The 25,403-nt window shown below is 47.8% G+C and overlaps 1 protein-coding gene across 1 annotated transcript in view; it reads right to left on the reverse strand.

Moving 5' to 3' along the window:
- The window catches only part of NUP85 (nucleoporin 85), a 354,818-nt gene that overhangs the window by 141,076 nt on the left and 188,339 nt on the right, over positions 1-25,403 (reverse strand). Inside the window, exons 4-6 of the mRNA XM_086930776.1 lie at positions 18,527-18,597; positions 7,078-7,121; positions 6,275-6,344 (exon numbers count right to left, since the gene is read on the reverse strand). Of these exons, the coding sequence (XP_086786902.1) occupies positions 6,275-6,344; positions 7,078-7,121; positions 18,527-18,597 (185 nt within the window). The remainder of the gene's footprint in view (positions 1-6,274; positions 6,345-7,077; positions 7,122-18,526; positions 18,598-25,403) is intronic.

Below are 25,403 nucleotides of genomic sequence, written 5' to 3' on the forward strand. Positions count from 1 at the left end.
CCCATTAAGAAAAGCCTTCAAGTTGTGCTGTAGGTAAAGACCCAGCCAAAAGGGAATGTATGTCCACTGTTAGGGCCCATTCCACTGTGCACAAAGCGTCTCACTAGTACAAGTGTCTTACTCTAGTTATTTGTTGGTGGGAATGAGAAAAAAGGTTCCCATAAAGTGGGCTCATGAGGCTCAGCTTGGGTCACTCCCCCCCACCCCACTCAGCCAGTCATGGATCACCAGGATTTGAGTTACTCAGTAATACAGTTGGCTATCAGCCATCGCCCATACACCCATACCACCATTGTAAACAGATTGTGAGCAGTTGGCCATCACTATGTAGGCGGGTGAGGGGGAATAGGCTGGGGACAGCAACCCCATAATTAGGTGTGAATCGGAACTTTAGGTCCTTGAGTCAGCAATTAGACATCAAATACAGAAAGTGCTGGAGAAGGAGCTTTGCGCGCAACCAAGATGGCCGCGTGAGCACAGAGCTCCTGAGACCCTCGTAACCTCCCGAATATATCCTGTAGTTTATCCTGTTTGCTGTCGACATCTTCGTGCAGATAAACCACGGGAGAAGCGAAAGCTGAAATTTGTATCCCGATCGGACCCCGGGTGTCGGAGCTGTGGTGCTGGAAAGTTTGCGGCCTTCGTCTCATGGATGCCCGGCGCTTGGGTTGGCATGGTGCCCAGGGTGTAATTGAACAACATCGGCCCAAGATCGTGGAGGCGGCCCAGATTTCACACAGACGGTCCAAAAACAGAGGCTAAGTTTTCTGGGGATGAAGAGGAGACTTTGTGATATGGGTCTCAAATAAGTCATGCTTTACCCGGCCAAGTTGAGGATCTAGTATGACGAACGGGTCCACTTCTTTGATAGGCCTGAGGTGGTGGCCGACTGGTTGGACACTCTGCGGCCCAACAAAAACCAGAGAGACAATCTGGCGGAGAGGAGGGAGGAACTATGGAGCAGGAATGAGCACCGACTGTCTGGTTTCTGGGGACACTAGGGGGTTTACTATTGTGGTGGTTCGAGTTTTGATGTACGGTTAATTGCAGATGGAATGGGGGTTGCGAGGCTATCGGAGGGTCTCTCTCCTCAGCTTTACTTCTTGTAGCTTAGTTTAGATGTGGAGGCGACAGGCACACTGCGAGTTGGGGTGGCTTTATAGTCGTAAGCAGGGGTGCAGGGTGGGGGGTATTGCAACAGGTTGTTCGGGGGGGTGTTGGTCTTCAGGTTACTGTTTTCACAAGGCGCTATATTGCAAGACATTCTCATTGACGTGCTGGACTCAGGCGGGGGTTGGGTCTTCTTTCTCTTTTATGATGGGGGGTAGGGGGTTGAGGTTGATGAGCTGGAATGTTAACGGGTTGGGGGACAAGATTAAACGCGGTGTGGTATTGCAACTTTTAAAACGACATTCCCCTGATGTTGTTCTACTTCAGGAGACCCACTTGATAGGAAATACATGTCATGCCATGAACAGGAAGGGATATAGTCTTGTGGCACATGCTGGGTTCTCTTCACTCTACTCAGCGGCAGTATACGTTTCATTCGGGCGCCCATGGTAGTCTCTCCAGGATTGATTATGTTTTGGTGCCGGCTGCACAAGCGTCCTATGTTGCGGAGGTCGGGCCTATGGCTCTGGGTATCTCTGATCACGCCCCGCTGTGGTTTCGGTTTGAATTGGTGCCGGGCTCCAGGGGAAGGATAGCCCCTATTAACACGTGGTATCTTCGAAATCCTATGACTCGCAGTGAGCTTGTAAAGGCTTTTGATCATTATTTCCGGGAGAATGAGGGTTTGGTTTCTTCCTCGATAACTCTGTGGGAGGCTTTCAAGACTGTCCTTAGGGGTCAAGCTCCCTCGTTAATTACTGGAGTTAAGAAGCAGAAGGAGGAGGATGTGGTAAGGGTAGAGACGGAGATAGCTGATTTGGAACTGGAACTAGAACAAGAGGTAACCCGCTCTAAACTGCATGTCCTGCAATTGAAGCAGCTGGAATATAAAACGTTGGTAACGGATGAGGCGAAGGCCCTTAGTCGGGAACAGCAGGGGCGTCTCTATGATGTTGGGGACAAGGCGGGCAAATTAATTGCATGGTTGGATAGGAAAAATAGAGCTAGTCGTGTGGTGCCTGAAATCGAAATGGAGAGTGGGGTACTGATCACTGACCCGTAAGGGATAGTGACATGTTTCGCCGATCATTTCCACACTGTGTACTCTTCCATGTCGGATAGGCCGGAGGAGGACTCTTGCTTGCCGTTGCGAGATATTGCACTCCCGAGCCTTTCTGAGGCGGACCGAGACCTCATGGACTGTAAAATCACAGCGGATGAGGTAGCGTTAGCTATGCGTTCCCTACACTCTGGTAAAGCGATGGGTCCCCACGGGACCCATCGTATTACCCGAGTGTAGGGAACGCTTTACAAGCTTCGTCCGGACAAGATTGCTCCGTATTTAAGAGACCTGTTCCTGGAGTCCCGAGATCGTGGTCTCCTCCCTTGCGATCAGCGGTTAGCATCGATAGTGGTAATACATGAGGAAGGAAAACCGAGGAATAAGTGTGCTTCGTATCGACCGATTTCACTGCTAAATGCCGAACCTAAAATTCTGGCCAAGCTGCTGGCTAATAGACTGATCAAGGTCATTAGTGATCTGGTCCATCCGGATCAGTCTGGTTTTATCCCGCTCAGGAATACGGTGTTGAACCGTAGGCGTCTACACAGGGCTCTTGCGAGGGCCGCAACGCTGCGTGAGCCGGCCATTTTAGCATCATTAGATGCCACTATGGCGTTCGATACGGTGGAATGGCCGTATTTGTGGGCGGTGTTGGCTAAATTTGGCTTTGGTCGGATTTCATTAACTGTGTGCGGCTTCTTTATGCGGACCCTCTCGCCCAGATAGTGGTTCATGGACGTGTCTCAGTGCCATTTTGTCTTGGGCGGGGTACTCGCCAGGGTTGTCCGCTGTCTCCTCTTCTGTTCGCATTGGCCATAGAGCCTCTCGTAGCTTGGATCCGTTGGGAGCCCTCAATGAGGGGCATTCATTGGTCTCCACAGTTCGAAGATCGCATCTTATTATATGCGGACAACATCTTGCTTTACTTAACTTCGCCTAGGAAATCTTTGATAGTACTATGTGATGTTTTGGCTTCCTTCGGTAGAAACTCTGGATTGGTTATCAACTGGGCGAAATCCTATCTTTATGTTCTTTGTGGTGATGCTCCGATCCTACCGCGTAACTGCCCCATCCAGATAGCGCAAGAGGGGTTCAAATATCTCGGGATCAATGTATCGATGGACACCGTGGTTCGATATGAAAAGAACCTTCTCCCTCCTTTGAGTCGGTTGAAGCGAGATGTTTCGGGCTGGCGGAGGCTCCCGCTGTCACTGCTCGGGCGAGCGGCTCTTTTCAAGATGATGTCTCTCCCTCGTTTTCTATATGCCCTTCAGAACACACTTGATATTGTTCCAGCTAGTTACTTTCGTGTAGTTGAGGGTCTGCAAAGGGAATTGTTGTGAGATGGCAGACCTCGCATTGCGCTTGCCAAGTTAACGCTCCCGTGGTATGACGGGGGCATTGCTCTCCCCGACATTAAAAGATAATATTGGGCGTCGCAGTTAGGTGCCATCAACCACGGTATGTATGGCCCCGAGTTAAATCCTGGTTTCGCCATGGATAGGTTGCTACATCCGGCGGTAATTATTACAGAGCGTTATATTCTAAATCTGTGGTAAAAACTTACGGGGCAGACGAGAACGGCTGTACGGATCTGGCAAGATGCTACTAGTTCGTTAGGGTGGAGGGATCGTTTGACCTTGGCGACCCCGCTTTTCAGCTCTGATAGGTTTGGTAAATTGTGGAACACTAAGGGGTTCGACAGGTGGGATCTCATTTGCATCTCCAGGGTGGGAGACCTCTGGGTTAAGGGACAAGTGAAATAGTTCGCGGCCTTGCAGACTGAGTTTGAACTGGGAGGGACGGAGTACTTCCGTTATGCTCATGTCCGTCATGCACTGATGTCAGTCTTCCCGGAAGGGGAAGAAATACCGGAATATACCCCTTTGGAGGACCGTGTGTTGGATGGCCATATGCCAGATAGTACCATCTCCCTGGTGTATAAAAAACTGATTAATCACAGGGCGGACCTTCTGTCGCAATTACGAGATCAGTGGACCTGTGACTGTCTTGAGCTTGATGATGAACACTGGCAATCTGCGATCTCCTCACGGAAGGAGGTCGCGGTTCCGGCACGACTCAGATTAGTTCAGCTCAAGATATTGCATAGGGTCTATGTCACGGGTCCCTGTCTGGTCCGGATGGATTTTGCCGAGGAGGGTCTGTGTCAACGGGTTTGTGGACAGCTGGGGACGTTCCTCAACATCATCTGGGAGTGTCGGGAAGTCACTGACTATTGGAGTAGGATACACGAGGTGATGCAGGAGGTTACAGGTGTGGCTCTCTTGCCAGAGTACAGGCGCTGCCTGTTGAATGTTTGGGAGCCCACGGATCATAATGTGGCACAAACCCAGTGGGTGACTCTAGGGGCCATGATTGCCAAACGGAACATTGCACAGTTGTGGGGGTCTCAGAGGCCTCCTACTCTTGAGGTGTGGATGGAAAACATGGATTGGTGCATGTTCAGGGAAAAAACTGTATATTTGGCTCTGGGTCGCCCCGAAAATGGCATAAGGTTTGGGGTCCCTGGAATCGATATAGAGGGGACATATGTGTACCACCAGCGACTGCGGTCCTTGATGTCCCGCTTTTCCCCTGACCCCTTGGTGTTCCCGATTGCTTTCATGTTACTGCTGCACCATCTTCTCCTCCCCCCTTCCCCCATCAATGCGTTGCTTATTGTAATATCTACGGAAGGTCGCACTGCCCTCGTACAGTCTATGCACTTTTGTACTTTGCTGATGCCTTGCTTTGTTTTTTCTTTTTCAATAAAAAGAAATATAAAAAAAGAAAAACAGAAAGTGCTGGAATGCATAGAGGAAACGGGGAAGCACTATCATTTTTGAAAGGGACACTCTGCCCAGTATATTGAGTGGGAGTTGTGTCCACCTTTGGAGGTACGGTTTCATCTTATTCACAAGGGAAGAAATTTAGGTTCCCTGTAAGGGCCGGCTCCAGTGCAATGTGGACCCTGAGGTAAGGGAAACTGAGCCTCCGTATTAGAATACTTTCATCCCAGGATATAGTGCTGTTGTCTCCATGGAAGTGGACCAATAGACTTCTCTGGATTAGGTTTGAGGCCTACTCATATGCTGCTAAGATTCACATACATCAGGCCCGAAAGGTGAGAATTCACAAGGAATAGTAGCACATCATCTTCATAGAGAGATATTCTTTCTATTGGCCCGTCTCTCATTTGCAGCTGGTTATTTCTGCGTCACAACGCATTAAACATGCAAGGGGTGCAATGGCCAGAGTGCAAAGAAGTGGGATAAAGGGGGAAGGTGTCTGCTAGTACTCCATTGACTAACAGCCGCGCTGAGGTTTCGGAGTAAAGAAGCTGGGTGTATTTACAAAATGAAGGACCAAAACCCATAACCTTAAGGACCATATGTCGGAAGGACCAGTCAATCAAAATCAAAGGCGCTCTCAAAGTCCAACTGCAGGAGAGAACATGGGTCTCAAAACTCCCCTAAAACGGCGACAGCCAACTGAAGGCATCGGATACAGTGTTGGGTGCTGGGGCCCGGCATGAAACTGCATTGGTCTGGATGTCCACCCCATTTAAGAAAGAATATTTTTGTCTTTCACCAACAGGTAACACCCAGCAATGAGGGAAAGAAACAAAATGACTCCCAAACCATGGCAGTAAACTCCCAGGGCATGGGCGTCATTAGTTTTTCGTTTCTCAATTTAAAAAACCCCACAAACAAAAACAAAACGTTTTGAAAAGTTTGGTGTTAGTCTGTCAAAGCAAACAACGGACGGACCAGGAATGCAACGGCCTTGGTGAGGGTTCCTTTCAGTGGGCAGAATTGTCTGTTGGGTCGGCAGACCACTCCAAATTTGGCAGGTGGAGTACCCTCATTCTACCAGAGGTCATGTTGTCCACAATCACCCAAGATACTACTTCATCTGCGAAACTCTAGGTGGGTTGTTAACCCAGATATGAGTGAGTTACAACTTTTTTCAGGAAACCAGCACTAATTTGAAGTTTGAACACGCACCTGCCCACCTGAATTCCTAGGTAGGAGAAAGACCATAATGAGGATCTTAAACTCCTGAAGGATTTCCAACTGCATAAGCCCACATAGCTCTCACCTGGTGCTACTTCGATGAACAGAATCTCACACAAATTCCAGATCAGTTCCATGGCCGAGAGAATGGAGACCTGAGAAAAAGGCACAGACATTAAGTAGTAAGTGGAATTCTGAGCAATCCTGATAAATAGTCCAAGCACCACCCCTAACTATTCTGAGATATCCCCTTTGAGGGAGCACTATTTAGAGTTTCACAAGTCACAAAATTGGGAATACATGTCAGGCAAATAGCAGCAATAAAACAGCATGATCTTATCACAGGTATGTAACCACAGTCCAGTGAATCGCTGTGCAACTGCTTTCAGGAAGATTCTCAGCCCCACTATATGCTCAGTCAGGTCTACTTCAAAACCATATTAAATGTGTACAACAATGACTATTTAGACTGATCAAACAAGTTACCTTTCAAGGACCAGAAAATAAGAGTCAAACAAAGTCCTTAGTTACAGATCAACCAACAGATATATGTTCAAGGTTTAGAGAGTGAATGGAGGTGGTTGTCTGATCCTCATGTGGATTAACTACACAGGGGACTACTTGAACTTTGAACTCTTACTTCTGTCTGGAATGATTATATTGTGATCGAATATACAGAATTGGGATTTGTTCACTGCTGCATTGTATACCAAGGGTTTTAAGAATGGGTCTCAAGTACTTGTTAGACGTCTGGCGACCGATACTTCAACGGATTGACCATCACAATTGCCAACTGAAAGAACTTTCAAATCTCTCCTCAAGAAAATATTCTTGTATAGACTGTGAGAAAACTAAGTCTCTATCAGAACCCAGCTTCAACTTTCCTACCTGGCTGCTGTACTGGCTGCTCATCGCTGGATCTGGGGTTGACACTGAAACAAGAAAAGAAAAGCAAAACAACTAAGATACTAAATTTTACTTTCTCGGGTTACCCATAATATTGCTCCAAACCTACAGGTACAATGAAACAAGAGAAAAACTTTGAGCACAGCTTGAGAAAACACCACCTATTGAGCTTAAAATGGGCTTGTGTCGACCCTTGCCACACACAACAGTGTACCACGTTTTATGTTTTAATAGTTTTCAGAATCTCTCCATCTATTTTACATTCACAAAATAATCAACTGTGTCTGCTACATGGAGAACGGGTGCATGAAGATTAAACACCAAATCCATAATCAGGAATAGTAGGGAAGGAGCTTAGCGCGCATCCAAGATGGTCGCGGGAGCACAGGGCTCCCGAGACCCTCGCCGCCTCCCGCATATATCCTGTCACTAATCCTGATGACGACGGCGGGTTATTAAGGACATAACCCTGCTGACATAAAAGCTGTTTTCAGGAATCGATTTGGACGCAGGGAACCGGACTTATTCCACTCCGAATGTTGACGGCCTACACCATGGAGCAGCCAGGGACTCGAGTCCCCGTGATACCCAGGTGGTAGTTGAACAACAACGGCCAGTGGAAGTTGACTTGTGCCCTTGGGTGTACTTTCGGTTTCGTTTTTGGGTTTTTCCTATCAAAACCTGCCACCGCCCACCTTTGGTGGCCCATGGACTGAACTTTGGATTGTATGGTCGCCTGCTGCGTCTCATATTAAGACTCTCCCACGACTGACTTGTGAGGAGCCATTCTTACCAGGTCTCAGAAGCCCCTTCGGGGTATATCGCTCAACATGGCGGGCAAGCCAGACAGCGAGAGGCGGACGACCAAAATCACACACCGAGGGGGCACCATTCAATCAAATGTTATGGATCGTTACACCCGGCCTAAAGGATCCCCCAGTGGGGCTAGTAAAACCCTGGAAGAGGCCGGAGATGGCTCCGCTGCAACGGATGATTTGACTTTGCGAGACGTCATGGGTGCCATTGCGAGCATGAAGATGTCCATGGGCCAGCAATATGAGACATTGGCTCTAAAGCTTGACACTGTGGCTATAGACGTCAACCTGATCAGGACTGACCTGGCGAAGACCAACGAGCGGGTCAAGTCTCTAGATATAAAGACCGCCAGCCTCACGACCGACATGTCCGATCTGCAAACAGAGGTTCGCAATCTACGGTCCTCCAACGACCTATTTGCCCGCCGGCTGGAAGATTTTGAAAGTCGAACAAGGCGCAATAATGTTCGTATCATCGAAGTTTCGGAGAAGTCCACGGAGTAGACCACGGATCTCCTTGTGGAAGACCTGATTCTGAATCATCTGGCCCCGAAGGGCCTCAGTAACTTTTTTTGCTGTTGAACGTGCGCACAGAGTTCCGGGCGGGAAGCATAAACAAGGCGCTCCTCCACGGCCCATAATAGCTAGAATCTTTAATTTTAGAGATAGAGACGCTATCCTGCAGACGTCGCGGGCCAATGGCCCCACGAAATTTGAGAATGCGACTGTCAGCTTCTACCCAGACTTCACTCAATCCATACAGAAGCAAAGGATGGGATTCTTGGGGGTGAAGCGGAGATTGAGAGACATGGGATTGAAGTACGCAATGCTTTTTCCTGCTCGGCTTCGTGCTGAATACAACGAACGGACGTTCTTCTTTGATCGGCCTGAGAACGTTAGTGACTGGCTCGACACTCTGCCGACGCATCAAGACCGCCCGGAGCACTCGGGGGGCGCAGAGGGTGGCCCGTTGGAACAAGAGTGAGGAGTGGTGACCGGCCCGAGCAGTACACGGACTTCACAGCAGTGGTTTGATGACTTTTGTGTTTGTACATACAACTGTATATACCCAGAGGCGGTAGGGGAGACGGGACTCTCCCTCCTTCCGGGGTTCTTTTTCTTCTTGTAGACTAGTTTTATGTCAGGGCGACAGGCACACTGCAAGTTGGGGTGGCTATTTGGTCTAACGCAGGGGTGCAGGGTGGGGGTGTGTGTTCAGGGGATTTCTTTGGGGGTGGGGGGGGGGGGCTTTGTTTGATTCCTTTTTGTTTAGAGGCAATACATTGTTGTATATTCTGATTTTGGTGACCTGTTCGCTGTGGGGTGGAGCCTGCCCTCATTTCTGGGATGGGGGTAGGGGGTTGAGGGTACTAAATTGGAATGTTAACGGTTTGGGGGACAGGATAAAACGAGGGGTAGTATTACAGCTTTTGAGACGTCTTTCCCCTGATGTAGTATTACTGCAGGAAACGCACTTGATAGGGAACACCTGCCATGCAATGAATCGGCGAGGTTATCGTTTAGTTGCACATTCGGGATTCACTACTGGATCTAGGGGGGCGGGTATCCTAGTCAGGAGTTCCCTCCCCTGGAATTAGATGATACGATTCTGGACGACAGGGGACGCTATGCCGCCATCACGGGCAGGTGGGAGGGGAAGACGATTTCCATACTCTCTGTGTATGTTCCGCCAGGCTTGCAAACAATGACTTTTGCTGATTTGGGGAGAATAGTGTTGGGACTCCCCGAGGGCATTTTAGTTATAGGTGGAGATTTCAACTCTGTTGTTTGTGGTAGGGAGGACCGCAGACCTTCTAGGGATCTTGCGAGATCGCAGTCTTGGTTGGGTAACTTCTTGGAGACACTGGGTCTGGTGGATTGCTGGAGACTGATGCACCCTGGGCAGGCACAATACACTTTTCACTCAGGTGCACATGGTAGCCTTGCTAGACTTGATTATGTCCTTACGCCGGCAGCGCAGGCCGCGCAGGCAGTCTCGGTGAGGGAGATCAGGCACTTGGCCAGGGGTATTTCGGACCACTCCCCACTGTGGCTCTCTAGTGATATACAGCTGGGGGCGGAAGGTCGAGTGGGCCCGATTAATCCCTGGCATCTACGTAACCCTAAGACCCGGGCGGGCTTGGTCAAGTCTATAGATCAGTATTTCTCCGAAAATGTGGGGTCGATATCCTCCTCAATCTCACTGTGGGAAGCCTTCAAGACGGTAATCCGTGGACAAGCTCTGTCATTGATTGTTTGTGCAAAGAAAAGAAAGAATGAGGAGGTAGTACGGCGGTAGGCTGAAATAACTGCACTGGAGGGAGAGTTGGAGTCTAGTTGCACTTTCTCAACCTCAAACAGCTTGACTGGTGACTGATGCGGCTAAAGCCATGAGTCGTGAGCAGCAGGGACAGCTGTATGATGTTGGAGATAAAGCGGGGAAGCTGATTGCCTGGTTGGATAGAAAGGATAAATTGAATCATGTGGTGCCTGTGATTGAGAGAGCGGATGGAATGAGAGTTGTAGACCCTGTGGCGATAGTGGAAAGTTTTGCACACCACTTTCAAAAGGTATGTGCGCCAACCTCAGACAGACCGGAGGAGGACTCGCATTTGTTGCTGAGAGATATTGCGCTGCCTTGTTTATCCGATTCTGACAGGGAGCTGATGGATGCGGAGTTTTCCGACGATGAAGTAGCGCTCGCTATCCGCTCCATCCGCTCTGGAAAAGCTATGAGCCCGAATGGTATCCCCATTGAGCTCTACAAGCTACGTCCAGACAAAATGGCGCCGTATCTCCGTGAGATGTTTCTGGAGTCGCGAGACGTTGGGTCCCTTCCCCGTGATCAGAGACTTGCATCATTGTTGTGATCCATAAAGAAGGGAAACCCCGGACCAATGTACGTCTTACAGACCGACTTTTAAATGCAGAACCTAAAATTTTGGCAAAACTGCTGGCAAATCGGCTAATAAAAGTGATCGGTGATTTGATCCATCCGGATCAGTCTGGGTTTATTCCACACCTCAATACCGCACTGAACCTGCGTCGTCTTCGTGGCGTCCTGGCGAGAGCGGAGTTGCTGCGTGAACCGGCCATCTTGGTCTCCTTGGATGCCACGATGGCCTTCGACACAGTGGAATGGCCATATCTGTGGGCTGCTCTCGCAATGTTCGGTTTTGGCCCAGGGTTTGTTGGTTGGGTTAAACTCCTTTATGAGGAACCACTGGCCCAGGTTGTGGTAAATGTCAGGGTCTCTGAGTCCTTTGTTCTCGGGAGGGGCACGCGGCAGGGGTGCCCATTGTCTCCTTTGCTCTTCGCCCTTGCTTTGGAACCCCTAGCCGCCTGGCTGCGGTGAGAGCCGTCGCTTAAGGGTATTAGGTGGACCCCTGACTTTGAAGATCGCATATCGCTGTATGCAGATGATATTCTGCTATACCTCACATCCCCCCGGAAGTCACTAATAGTATTATTTGACGTGCTTAGTTCATTCGGGAGGAACTCTGGTCTCGTGATCAACTGGGCTAAATCCTGTGTTTGTGTCCTCACTGGGGATGTACCCCCCCCTGCCACGTGTCTGCCCGATACAGGTATCAGATTGGTTTTAAATATTTGGGGATTTTCATCTCACTTGACCCCGCTGTCCGATATGAACGTAACTTGCTTCCCCCGCTTCGGCGGCTGAAATCCGACGTAGCGGCCTGGTGTGGCTTGCTGTTGTCCCCTGTCGGGAGGGCGGCACTTTTTAAGATGATGTCTCTACCTCGATTTCTATACGCCCTTCAAAACACACTTGATCTCGTACCAGCGAGTTATTTCCGTGAGTTAGAGAGCTTGCAGAGGCAGTTGATATGGGGGGGGGGCGGGCGTCCTCGTATTGCCCTGGCGAAATTGACACTGCCCTGGTACGACGGGGGCATCGCGTTACCGGACATCAAGCGCTATTACTGGGCATCTCAATTGTGCGCAATCAATCATGCCATGTATGGCCCCCATGCCAAATCCCGCGTTTGAAATGGATAAGTGGCAGTTACCGGGTGGAAACTACAACAGGGCGTTATACTCTAAATCCGTCGGTAGGAAGCTACTGGGACCCACTAGGATTGCGGTACAAGTGTGGCATAGTGCAAACGCAGCAATGGGGTGGTCGGATACATTGACTCGGGCGACCCCGCTCTACGTCGCTGAAAGACTGGGTAGCTTGTGGAAAACGAAGGGCTTCGAGAAGTGGGATCTCATAGGTAATAGTAGGGTCGGAGATCTTTGGATCAAGGACAGGATTAAGACCTTTGAGGAGCTGCAGTTGGAATATGCGCTTAGTGATAAGGAGCATTTCCGCTATTTGCAGATCCGCCATGCGCTTTGTTTGGTTTTCCAGGCCGGGGCCACGATTCCGGAATCCTCTCCTCTCGAAGATTGAGTGCTAGACGGACACGTTCCGGACAGCACCATTTCTTTGATATACAAAAAACTAATTAACGACCGAACGGATTTACTTCAGCAGCTCCGGGAGGCTTGGACCAGCGATGGACTGGAATTGGATGATGAGGATTGGCAGGCTGCGATATCCTCTCCTAAAGAGGTCGCGATCCCGGCCCGTCTCCGGCTGGTGCAATTAAAGATCCTACACCGGATTTATAGAACGGGTCCCCATCTGCTCCGTATGGGTTATTCTGTGGATGGATTGCGTAAGCGTGGGTGTGGTTCGATGGGTACTTTCCCCCATATCATATGGGAATGCCCGGAGGTGGTTGTGTTCTGGAACCGTGTGCATGCAGTTATGGAAGAGGTTACGGGAGTTTCGTTGTTACCTGAAGCCCGACCCAGTCTGCCGATGGGAACCGAATGATTATAATGTGGCACAGACTCAATGGGCTACCCTTGGGAATATGGTAGCTAAAAGAGACATAGCACAATTGTGGGGGTCCCAAAGAGCACCTACGTTCTTAGCGTGGAAAGAAAACATGGACTGGTGCATGTTCAGGGAAAAAACGGTGTATGTTGCTCGTGGCAGACCAAGGAAATGGGGTAAAATATAGGACCAATGGAATTCATACCGGGGGGAGGTGTGTACTCCTCCTTTTGTGGATACTCCGGAAATGTCGCAGTCCCCATAGCCGAGCATTCCTTGTACTGTTTAGATCCTTGTTGACACTGTAGTCTGCTTCCTCCCTGCCCCCCCCCACTTTTTCATTTATTATTGAAGTGTACAATGTTTCACGGCGTGGTTTCTTTCCCCCCGGAGCAGGCACCTACCTACATCGCCTATTTTGCCTTGTTAGTCTTTTATGTATTGTTTATAATTAGATTTATATATACCTAAAATGTAAAACCTTAACTTCATCCTGTGCGAATATCCTATGATTCATACGAACTGTACGCTGAATCGCTGCCAGACCCCTGGGTTGTCGGCTGAAGAGCTGTGTTTATTTTTACAATACTATGTTTCTGTCTAATTTTTGTGACGGCAGGCCCCTGTGGTTGTCGCTTGTACTGTTGCTGAAATGAACAATAAAGGTTTTCCCAAAAAAAAAAGGAATAGTAAGAGACAGATAAGGCAACTGACAACTAAGGAATGCTGCACCCTCCTCAAAGAAGGATGACATTGACTAGTAATACACGCCCATTTTGAAAGCCCCTTCTGCAGGGGCAAATCAAACTCCTACAACAACATTACAGATAGCGTCAAAAAGCATTGAAATATTCACATGAAAACTGCTACAGACTGCATAAACACCATAAGTGGAATACAAGAGGGAAACTCATCAGATTGATATATTACAGATCTTCTAAATTATATTAAAACAGGTCTTAAATAGTGTGCTGTTAGATACCAAATTAATAAACACATTTTAGCATTCGGATGCCTGTTTTGGTTAGATGTTCATCAACAACATTTTTGTAAAAATTCTTTTCTTTTCAAACACCCTAAAGAAATTAGGGTGTTCTTCACACTTCCACACATTTACTTGCTGCGCTTCCTCGTAGCTCATTTAGCTGAAAGTTCGAGAAATGCACATGCAAGAGAAAGGCATCACACATGGTTTTTGAAACCTCATAATATTATAGATCTGTGGATAAACACCTCATTTGCATTGCCCAATAAGGAACAAGTACTTACTGCTCTCTCCCAGGAATAATTTACACCTTTGCAAAACATTGGCATACGCGGCGGACGTTCTGTATTTTGGGTGTAAAATGTTCGACTTTATTTGTACTCAAGTCCAAGTTGTGTGGAAAATGTTTTGTGGATTGGTCCCCGCAAATTCGGTTAAGAATATAATCAAAATGTGTTGATGTAACGATCGTGGCTCACAGCAGCCAGACAAGTCATTTACTCATGGCAACAAGAACACTAAAAGAGCCACAAAGGATTTTTGAGCTAGTGCATTTCTATTCGACTCCCCATTCACAGATCAATGATCTGAAATAGGTTTCCTATTTCATGGCAAAAAAGTCTCCTCAATCAATGCAAACTAGAAATAGGTCTTGTATGTGCCAATAACAAAGCCAACAGAAGATTCTGCACAAGAAGCAATAAGACTTCAGATATTAGTAAACAAACGAATGATTCCAATATGTGAAGGCCTGTAACTACACTAATCTAGCAGAGAACATGCAAAATTAAGTAATCAATGAACTATAACACAGCATTAAATGAACAGGGAGATGAACACTGCCCTGCCTAAACAAATGTCCAGGATCTTTTTGGATAAGATGATTCGTGTAAAAATAAAAATTATACTTTCAGATGGAAGAAAAGGCTTCTTTATTCAAATGGATATTCTGTTAAACTGTCCACCACTTAGAAACTGGTATTTTTTTGGTGCCACTTCTTTCCTCAAATCCAAACGAAGTGGGACCTTCAAGAATGCACCAACATACCTAAAATAATGGCAAATAAGTGCCTTTGAAACATAGCAATTGGGGATTTTAGTGTTTCAGAAAAGAAGGGCGCACTACCTAGTGTATACGTTTGGGTATAGGTGAATGAGTTCAGGGTGTGGTGCGGAAGGGCGAGCGGATGAGACCCCTTAACCGTTCAATTGTAGGTTAGTCACCTAACCTACGAAACAATGAAAAACTGCAATGCCCTCGCACACCACAATCACAGTGTTATAACAATTTATGCAAGAGTGAAATAAGATTCAAAATAGAGAGCCCAAATAAGACAATTGCAATCCTGTTCACTTTCTTAATGAGATAGGAGTAGGTTTATTGGTTTCACAACCAGCCGACACGTGTTTCGTCGCGTGGGAACATCCACTGCGACTCGTCAGGGATGGGAAAGAAACACAATAGTATAGAATGGAACACTACTTCTGTTATGATACATATAAAGAGTTTTAAAGCATTTTTAGTGATATGATACGCAAGGTACAAAAGTGGGTATGAATAATGATCAGAGTGTTGAAAGAAAAGAAAGAGTTTCCCTAGTACATCAGTTTAACATAACCACATCTGTGACAAGAGTGACAGTATGAAGAACAGAGAACGTATTATCAGCTGAAACTTATTTTAAACAACATCTCATTCTCCATTTCAACCTATTCATAAAAGATGTTAGTGAAGTACCACAAGGTTGTGAGTTTTCACAGGTAAAGGAATGTGATGCCTAGATTGCAAAGACGAAGAAAAGAAACACCACAAAAAAGGCCTATTGTCGCGGCGTGACATGCACCTGGTGAGTCATTGTTGTGACTGTAGAGTTAGTGCATGCAAAACCCGTATCAGCCAACAATAATAGAGAAATTGATGGCGAATTCAGTAAGTCGCATACCTTCAGACACGACCTAGTATCCTATAGGTCTGGAGCGATGTGTCTAGGTAGTCAGATTGCTGTGGTGGAGAAGAAGACATACGAGGGCAAGGGTTACAAAATAGGGGTGGCTGGGAGGGGAGAAATAAGCCAGGGAACCGAACATGTTCGTGTTAGGTCCCTGCTCATTCATTGCCAAACCATTCCAAATGTCTAGCATGGTTTGTGCATACAAATAAGTGAAAAATACATTGACATCTCACCGTGGAACAGGAGGTGATCCGACCTGTTTTGATTGCATGTGGGTCTTGTAGGAGAGAGAAAGAAGAAATGCTTCTGTCCTCTAGAGAGGTTCCAAAAAGTAGTAGTGCCTTCCTATTAAGGAATGCGGAAGCAGAATTAAGGAATCTGAGTCTCAGAAATCCTCTTAACATTATTGGTTCATTAACTAATCTCCTATTCGATATTCTAAAGTTTATAGCAACTCAAATAACCACTCACCGTAATAAGGAGTAGTGCACGAAGAGGATAGTACTGAATTTAGCGTGGTGACAGTCATCAATTCGGTTATCCCAGGCAGATTAAATATGCAACAGTTGTCGGACGTGCTAGAACACAGAAAATAATAGTGGTTCTAGTATGGCGTGTAATGTGGTTTTATTAGTATTTCAAACGTTTCCGAAAATAAGATAAAGTCCGTCTTCAAAATACAATTATAAGTACCTTGATGAGTGTGTACATCAAGCGTCAAACCGGGAGGGGATACCCAAGACGGATTCCGGCTCTCGTGGGTGCAACTAGACACCGGATGAATCTGTAGGAGCACAAGCCGAAAAGAGCGGTATGAGAAACTATCCTGGACGCGCTTTACGATACGATAAAACGTAACCCTTCAGTTTCGAACCAGTGCCTAAATAATATCCCTTTGTTGTATGTTTTTTTGTTGGCCTAGATATATGAAAGAAAGTGAATGGCAAGACCCAAGAAACTGTTTTCCTGAATTATGAACATTTTTAAAACGTAGTTTTTCATCTTGGTAGAAGAACTTTCTTAAAATTGCACTAACACTAAATTTGTGATTATCTTACATGCGTTTGACAATAACTGCAGGTTTTTGGATGAATGTGAGCTTTAAAGGTCTGTGTGAGAAGTCGGTGAGATGGGTCCAGAACATTCCTATTGTAACAAAGTAGCTTTCTGAACAAAGGAATCACATTAAAACCCTTTCCCTGAATCAGACATGTGTTTAAAACCATCTTTACCCGACTAGAGCAACACAGGATTGCCTAGGAGCGGTGGAATACGGGCACTAATATTTCAGTATACATGAAACAGTTTTCCCCCCCACATAAACAGATAATTCCACCAAAGTCTTCAACATATCTATTGTTCCGAAAAGTGCACTGACAGAGTTTAGATAAAGTGCCATATGAAACGGGAACTAAATGTACCGCTGACTCATATTGCAAGACTCCTGTGATGTCAGACCAGCATAAACACTTCAACGAATTCTAAACACTAAAAGCAAATTCGGGTTTCTGACGCCCGCCAGTTATTTCTGATTTCCTAGATTCCATCAAGGACATTCTTAATCTGCTTAATAAACAAGCTTTGGGAAAGCCAACAGTTCTGGTGTGGTCCACAACCCCTTTGGCTTTGTCAGCTTGTTTTGTTTTTTCCATTTTTTTTTGCAAAACTATTACTGGGGAAGTTTTCGAGTCCTTATCAATCTATACAAAAAAAACAACTAAAGTCCAAAAATATGCTTTTGGTCTAGAGAAAAAAAGCACACATTGCCATAGTAGTCCTTGATTAATCTGTCTTATTTGTGTTAAGCTGTTCACGAAACCTAGCAAATAAACTATATACATGGAATACAAATGTTACCACCTTGCTAATACTTAATCAATAGCATTATAATAGTTTAAACATGTGAAAATGAAAATAAATACGTTCCTCCAATACAGAAATGCTTTTCAGGCAACCTATAAAAGAAGAAACCTGGTTTTGTTATTGAAAGGTCACTAGTAGTAAATTTCGTTATGTCAGATTATAAATGTCTACCACAGGAACACCAGAAGCCAGTGATGGTATGTGAAATAAGATCAACACGTGCTAGACTAAACTGAGTACATCAGTCTGATTAATGAGAAACACAAGAGCGCCTTAGAGCATAGACTGTTATTAAAAATGCCGCAGACGTGAAACAGGATACAGGATTCCATCTTCAGGGGAGCAAGAAGTCACATTTCCAAAAATCTTAAAATAAATATTAAGGGAGCACTTCGTTTTTTTGGTTTATATGGTGCCTCTGTGAAGGAACATTATTAAATAAGGAAAGAAGATGGGGAATCAGAAGCCACTGGAAGACCGCATTTTTAAAAAGTTTATTTTAGAAGGATTGAAAGTCTAATGTTAAGATCATCACAAGATTGCAAAACAGGGCTTTAGGCAGAATTAGAGAACAGCAGAGTCCATGAATCATCCCATGTTTTTACTCTGAACATGTTAATAGATAACCTTTAAATATTAATGGTTTCACAAGTTCAGTTCACCGATGTAGACCCTCTTTATTTATTTAGATGAGCAGCAAGATGAAGACAATGTTGAGCAATGTCAGCAGTAGGTGCTTAGAATCTTTTTGTTGTAGAAGATAAGTTTCAAAAAGTGTGGGCAGTGTGTGTGCCAGCTACATATTTTTGCTTTTTTTTTTTAAAATAATGAATGAATGATTTATTATATATTTGTGCACGAACAAAAGCCAAGCATTGGAAACAAATATACATGTCTCTCAGAGGTTGAATGCGATACTATTTAAGCGGTCATTTGTGCTATCAAAGATTTGGGGTTCAGTACTTACAAGCTATGCTGTACATCTCTTCCATGCAGGCTCGGATAACTGAACGGTAGTTTTTGCTTACTCGAACCAACCTGCCGAGAAACAAAAAGAAAACATCACAGGTTGGCGATACACAAAACAAAGGAAAGAATACATTACTCACCATATGTAACACTCTTTCTGGTAGAGAATCAATCTACCCGCACATCCCTAACCATTTGAATAGATACCAATGCAGTATCTATTTGAAGGTGGGCCTGTGTATGAGCTCAAACCAAAAAGCCCTGCAGGACTGAGAAGGCGAAATGCCCCACACGGCAAACCTGGCCGTCCAGGCAGTAATACATCATGAACGTATAGAGAAGCATACACACCGTCTGAAAAATGTCTAGGACAGGGCTCCATCTGTCTTTGTCGTAGTAGCAGCCAAGGCTCTGATGGAATGAGCCCATAACCCTTCTGATGGCTTCTTCTTGGCCAGGGCAAAGCAGATCTTAATACGAAGCATGATCCAGCGAGAGATGGTCTGTGTGGGCAAAGGTTAGACCTTTTCTGCTTCCCTGAACCCCACGAAGAGCTGATCGCCCACTCTGTGTTCTCTAGAATGGGGTGTAAACAATGGAGTCTCTCCTCCTCCAAGGTGTGAGGCAGAGTACAGAACACCATTTAGGTGATGGTTTGACCATCATGGAACAGAATCACACTTTTGGAAGTAAGAATGCTGGAGTCCTCAGAACTAGTTTGTCTGGGAAGAAGGAGATATATAGTGGGTTATCACACATAGCCTGGAGCTCACTCACTCACTGTTCCAATGTTATGGCAACTAGGACATCGTTTTGAGATTGAGAAGCAGCAAGGCAGCAAGGAACAGATGTGCAGCGACTCAGAGTGCACATCAGATATGTGAGGACCAGGTTAAGGGGTTGTGTGCCACACCAAACTACAAAGTTGTCCCAACAACAGGCGTATACAGTTTTCGTCGAGGGATACGTGGCTGCCAAGAGGACCTCAACAACCTCCAGAGGAAGGTCAAAAGTGTACAGCTGTCATTGCTCAATCTCCAAACATGAAGGTGGAGAGAGTGGAAGCCTAGGTGTAAGACTGTGCCCTGTTGGTGAGACAACAGATCCTCCTGGATGGGCAGCCCGAATGAAGGACAGATGCTTAAGTCCAGGAGTTTTGGATACTATAGGGGGCGTAAGCTACGCCATGAAGAATTTAAAAAGATTAAAGGGTTATCGAAAATGTGATTATAGGTCTTTATGAAATTTCTCGAATTTGACTGCAATGAGAATAATGATTCTTATGATTTAATTTGGGTCTATGATTATAGTGTGTACTGATCATCTTTCTGCAATTGTATATGTGAATTAATTCACTATTTTGGGAAATAGGAGGTCCTTATACCATACAGGGTAACCTGTTCTTAGGACACCCCCACGCCGCAAGGCCCCCAGCTGTGTGTGTGCCCCCTCGTGTGCCACCTGCTGCTCGCAGCCTCGTTTTTGCGGTTCTGCCTGCCTCCCTAGCTGCCGCCTCACTGTACTGTCCCACCAGCTGTTTTGCTTAATTTTCTTTTAATCTGGTTGTATTTTGTGCTTATTTTCTGTTTAATACTGTTGTAGTGTGTGCCCTTTTCCCGTTCTGCCGCCTGCCCCGCTCTCTTCTTCCCGCCGCCGGCCACGCCCCCTTTTTCCGTGTCCTCCCAGCTCCCCCCTCCCAGCTGCTCCTCCCTCCCACTTAGCCTTAAATGGCGACCGCACGGACGCGCAGAGGGTGCACCAAAGGCAAGCCCGTCTGCGCCTGGACCGCGCCCAGCGCCAGAACCCCTGGCCCCCGAAGACGCCTGCCCACACGACAGACCTAAGACGCCCTCAACGCACGCCGAACCCCCGCCTGCTGCCGAGCCACCCCGAAACCCACCCACGGACCCTTCACCTGCCAAGCCTGCAAGTTCACCTGCATCCGGACCTGCACCGCACCGGCCAAGCCGAGCACCCGCGGCAACCACCTAAAGTGCATCCTGCTCAACACCCGCTCCGTCCACAGAGACGCCATCGAACTCTGGAACCTGCTCGACACCACATCACCAGACGTTACCTTCCTCGCGGAAACCTGGATGAACGCCTCCTCAGCGCCCGACATCGCCATCGCCATCCCGGACGGATACAAGATCATCCGGAGGGACCGCGTGAACCAGACTGGAGGAGGCATCGCCATCATACACAAGAACACCATCCGCATCACGACCGACTCCAGCGACAGCTTCCCCGCCGCCGAGCACCTCCACTTCCAGATACACACCGACCCAAAGACAACCCTCAGAGGCACCCTCGTCTACAGACCCCCGGGACCACGCACACAATTCAGCGAAGACATCACAGACTTCATCAGCCCGCACGCCCTCCCCTCCGCGGACTACATCCTCCTAGGGGACCTCAACTTCATCCTGGAGAACAACAAGGACCGCAACACCGCCGCCCTGCTGGACAACCTCGCAAACCTCGGACTCAAGCAACTGGTCAACACCCCCACTCACTACGCAGGCCACACGCTTGATCCCGTCTTCTCATCCTGCAAGCACATCACCTTCAGCCACTCTACCGGACTTCACTGGACCGACCACAGCTACGTCCACTTCAGCTTCAGAAGAACAACGATCCACCACCACCCGCAACAGGTTCCTCACAGGAGCTGGAGCAAGATCACCGCCGAGCAGCTCACCACCTCCCTCAGCCAGAACCCGCCCGCAAGCACAACGGACCCCAACGAAGCAGACCGGAACTTCACACAGTGGCTGACCGACTGCGCAGACGGCCTTGCGCCACTGAAGAACCCTCCCAGCAGACCCAGAAGCAAGAAAGCCACCTGGTTCACCGACAAACTCAAGGACTCCAAGAAGAACTGCCGCACCCTCGAGAAAGCCTGGCTCCTCAACCAGACCACAGACAACATGACCACCCTCAAACAAGCCACCCGCAAGCACCACCAGCTCATACGCACTACCAAGAAGAAAACACTGAAGGAACGACTAAACAACGCCCACGACAGCAAGGAACTCTTCAGCATCGTCAAGGAGTTCTCCAACCCCAGCACAGGCAACAACGACATCACTCCTTCTCAAGACCTCTGCGACTCTCTCGCCTCGTTCTTCCACCGCAAGATCGCCGACATCCACAACAGCTTCGGCGCACCATCCACGCACCCTACCGTCGAACCAACGCCCCCCACCGCCACCCTCTGCACCTGGACCACGGTGACCACCGAAGACACAGCCTGCACGATGAACACCATCCACTCCGGATCTCCGACCGACCCCTGCCCCCACCACGTCTTCAACAAGGCCAACGCCATCATCGCACCCCAACTGCGGGACATCATCAACATCTCCTTCGACACCGCCACCTTCCCGGAGAGCTGGAAGCATGCCGAGCTCAGCGCCCTACTGAAGAAACCAACAGCGGACCCCACCGACCTCAAGAACTTTCGCCCCATCGCGCTCCTCCCTTTTCCTGCCAAAGTCATCGAGAAGACCGTCAACAGCCAGCTTGCCACCTTCCTCGAGACAAACGGATCCCTTGACCCTTCGCAGTCCGGTTTCCGAGCCAACCACAGCACCGAGACCGCCCTCATCGCTGCCACCGACATCAGAACCCTGCTCGACAACGGGGGAAACAGCGGCCCTCATCCTCCTGGATCTCTCCGCAGCGTTCGACACTGTCTGCCACCGCACCCTAGTCCAACGCCTGAGCAACACAGGTGTCCAAGAGAAGGCTCTGGAATGGATCATCTAGCTCCTCGCCGGAAGAACACAGAGTCCGCCTCCCCCCGTTTCGATCCGAGGCCACCGAAGTCATCTGCGGCGTACCGCAAGGATCATCACTCAGCCCCACCCTCTTCAAAGTCTACATGAGACCCCTTGCAGCCATCGCACGCCAATACAACCTCAACATCATCTCCTACGCTGATGACACCCAACTGATCCTCTCCCTCACCAGTGACCCCGCCAACGCCAGAACTAGCCTACACGAAGGGATGAAAGACTTCGCCGAGTGGATGAAGAACAGCCGCCTGAAACTGAACTCAGACAAGACGGAAGTCCTCATCCTGGGACCATCACCCTCCGCCTGGGACGACACCTGGTGGCCCCCGGCCCTAAGCAGCGCACCCAAGCCAACAGACCACGCACGCAACCTGGGCTTCATCCTGGACTCCTCCCTCTCGATGACCAGACAAGTCAACGCCGTCTCCTCATCATGCTTCAACACCCTACACACGCTCCGTAAGATCTTCCGATGGATCCCGACCGAAACCAGGAAGACGGTCACCCAGGCACTCGTCACAAGCCGACTGGATTACGGAAACACCCTCTACGCCGGAACCACAGCCAAGCTACAGAAAAGACTCCAACGCATCCAGAACGCCTCCGCCCGACTCATCCTGGACATCCCCCGATGCAGCCACATCTCCGGACACCTGGGGGACCTGCACTGGCTCCCCATCAGCAAGAGAATCACGTTCAGACTCCTCACCCACGCACACAAGTCCCTCCACGACCTGGGCCCCAAGTACCTCAACGACCGCTTGACCTTCTACACGCCCACCCGCCAGCTACGCTCTACAAGCCTCGCCCTCGCCGCCGTACCACGCATCCGAAGAGCCACAACCGGAGGAAGATCCTTCTCCTACCTGACGACCAAGACATGGAACTCCCTACCCACCCACCTCCGGCTGACCCAGGACCATCTCGCCTTCAGGAGACAACTCAAGACCTAGCTGTTCGAGCAATAGCAGACCCCCTTCCCCCAAGCGCCTTGAGACCCTCCGGGTGAGTAGTGCGCTACACAAATGCTATGATTAATTGATTAATCATTGCACCACATAAATGAGATCCCAATAACATAACAAGTGCGGTACTGTGTCTAAGGCCTCTTTGTAAATCATATACTATACACTCCGTTTCCAATCCGTGGCCACTGGGATGACTTCGGACCGGTTCTTGGTCTTCTTCAGAATTCAGGGCCGGTGCGGTATTAATGGTAAAGCATACAGGAGGTCCAAGGCCCCCTATTGGTGGAACATGTCTTAGAGAGATGCCTTGGAAACTCCAAAGCGCAAAAGTACTGACAATGCGTGTTCTCAGCAGTGGTGAAGGGATCAATCCAAGGAACTCGCCATAGGTGGAAGAGACCATACACCTCAATTGGGTGTAAATACCACCCATAATCTGCAAGGAGCTAACAGATGAGCTTGTCTGCCCTAGAATTCAAAGATTCCACAAGATGGTTCATCAATAGGAAGGTTCCTTAATGGTTCAGTCATTTCCTGAAGCACAGTGCCTCCGGGCACAGGGTACAACACCACTCCGCCTCGGTTTGTTGCAGTACTTCATGGCAGTATTGTTGTTTGGTCTTTGAGAACACCTGTACCAGCTGTCCCTTGATGGATGGCTGGAAGGCTTTCATCACAAAGCAGATGGCTCTCAGATCCAGATGGCCGATACGGAACCAAAGGCCTCTAGTCTCCACCTCTCCCAGGTGGCCAACCAAGCCCAGAAACAATGCATCTGTCACCACTGTCAGTCACTGAAGTAGGGCAAGAATGGGAACCCTGACCTCCGAAGATGTGCTGCTACCACTACCATTACTTTCATGAACATCGGGGGGGCGTTGGTGAGACCAAAGGAGAGCACAGTTAACTGAAAACGATTCAGGACGAGGGGTGTGAAAATAAGCCCCCTGCAGCTCCATCACTTCCATACAATCTCCAATGCAGACTAGACCTAGGACACGGTGAGCATCTTGAATTCTTACTTCTGTAGGAAAGCATTGAGAGGGTGCAGTTCTAAAATAAGACAAAGGACTCAATCCTTCTCTTGCTCCAGCAAGTAGCAGGAGTAACAACCACAACCCAGTTGAGATGGAGGCATCTTATAATTAGCACTGTAGTCCAAAATGTTTTGCAGTTTCTGCCATAATATGGACAGATGGTACTAAGGTTTTCCAAGAATGGTGGAAGGTGCAGCTGAGAAGCAAGAAATTGTACAACATACCCCTTCTGAATAAGTTGCAGGGCCCACCTGACCAGTGTTATGGCCTGCTAACCCAGTAAGAATCGTTAGATCCTGCCTTCAACCGGGTGGCTGTGTTCCACTGAGGTGTAAAATCAATCTTACAATACTTTTTTGTGTGCAAGAAATCTATTTAAAAAAAAAGATGTGGTCAAAAAACACCAGGAATGTATTTTTTCTATAATCATTGGTAGCATCAAAATCAACTGTAAGATAAGTGCTCAATGTGCAAGATGAACATACAGTACTCAAAAAACTTGTGTGGACGGCGCAAAATGATAAAAAAAGAACAAGCACTGGCGTTGCCAATAGGTTTCGCATTTGGAAAGTTGGAGCTATTGGTTTTGTAAATGACATTTTATATTTATATATTGTTATTGACAATGCCAATAACGATATATAAATATAAGATGTCATTTACAAAACCAATAGCTCCAACTTTCCAAATGCGAAACCTATTGGCAACGCCAGTGCTTGTTAGGAAAGAGAAGGCGTTTGTTGTTACCCCCACAGCCCCACAGCCCCACCCCCCAAAAAGTCGATTTATAGTCACATCCGTAACTCGGAGGCATCTCTGTGAAGGTGAAAATAGGGAGGGGCCCAGGGCTTCATCACAAGTGTTTATTAACATTGAAATAACATTTCTCCTTGGACGGTTATGGCCGATGCCTGATCCCCAACCAGTAAGAAGGTGCAATAACGTGCAAACAAACACACTGGCCTTGCCGAAGGAGGGGGAGATGTCACTTTAGAAAGTCCAAAACATAAAGTGTTGAAACGTTGTCTTACGGGGGGAGGGGAGGGGGTTCGAGGGGGGCGGCGGGAGAT

The sequence above is a fragment of the Lissotriton vulgaris genome, chromosome 7, assembly GCF_964263255.1.
Source record: "Lissotriton vulgaris chromosome 7, aLisVul1.2, whole genome shotgun sequence".
In the NCBI taxonomy this organism is placed as follows: Eukaryota; Metazoa; Chordata; class Amphibia; order Caudata; family Salamandridae; genus Lissotriton; species Lissotriton vulgaris.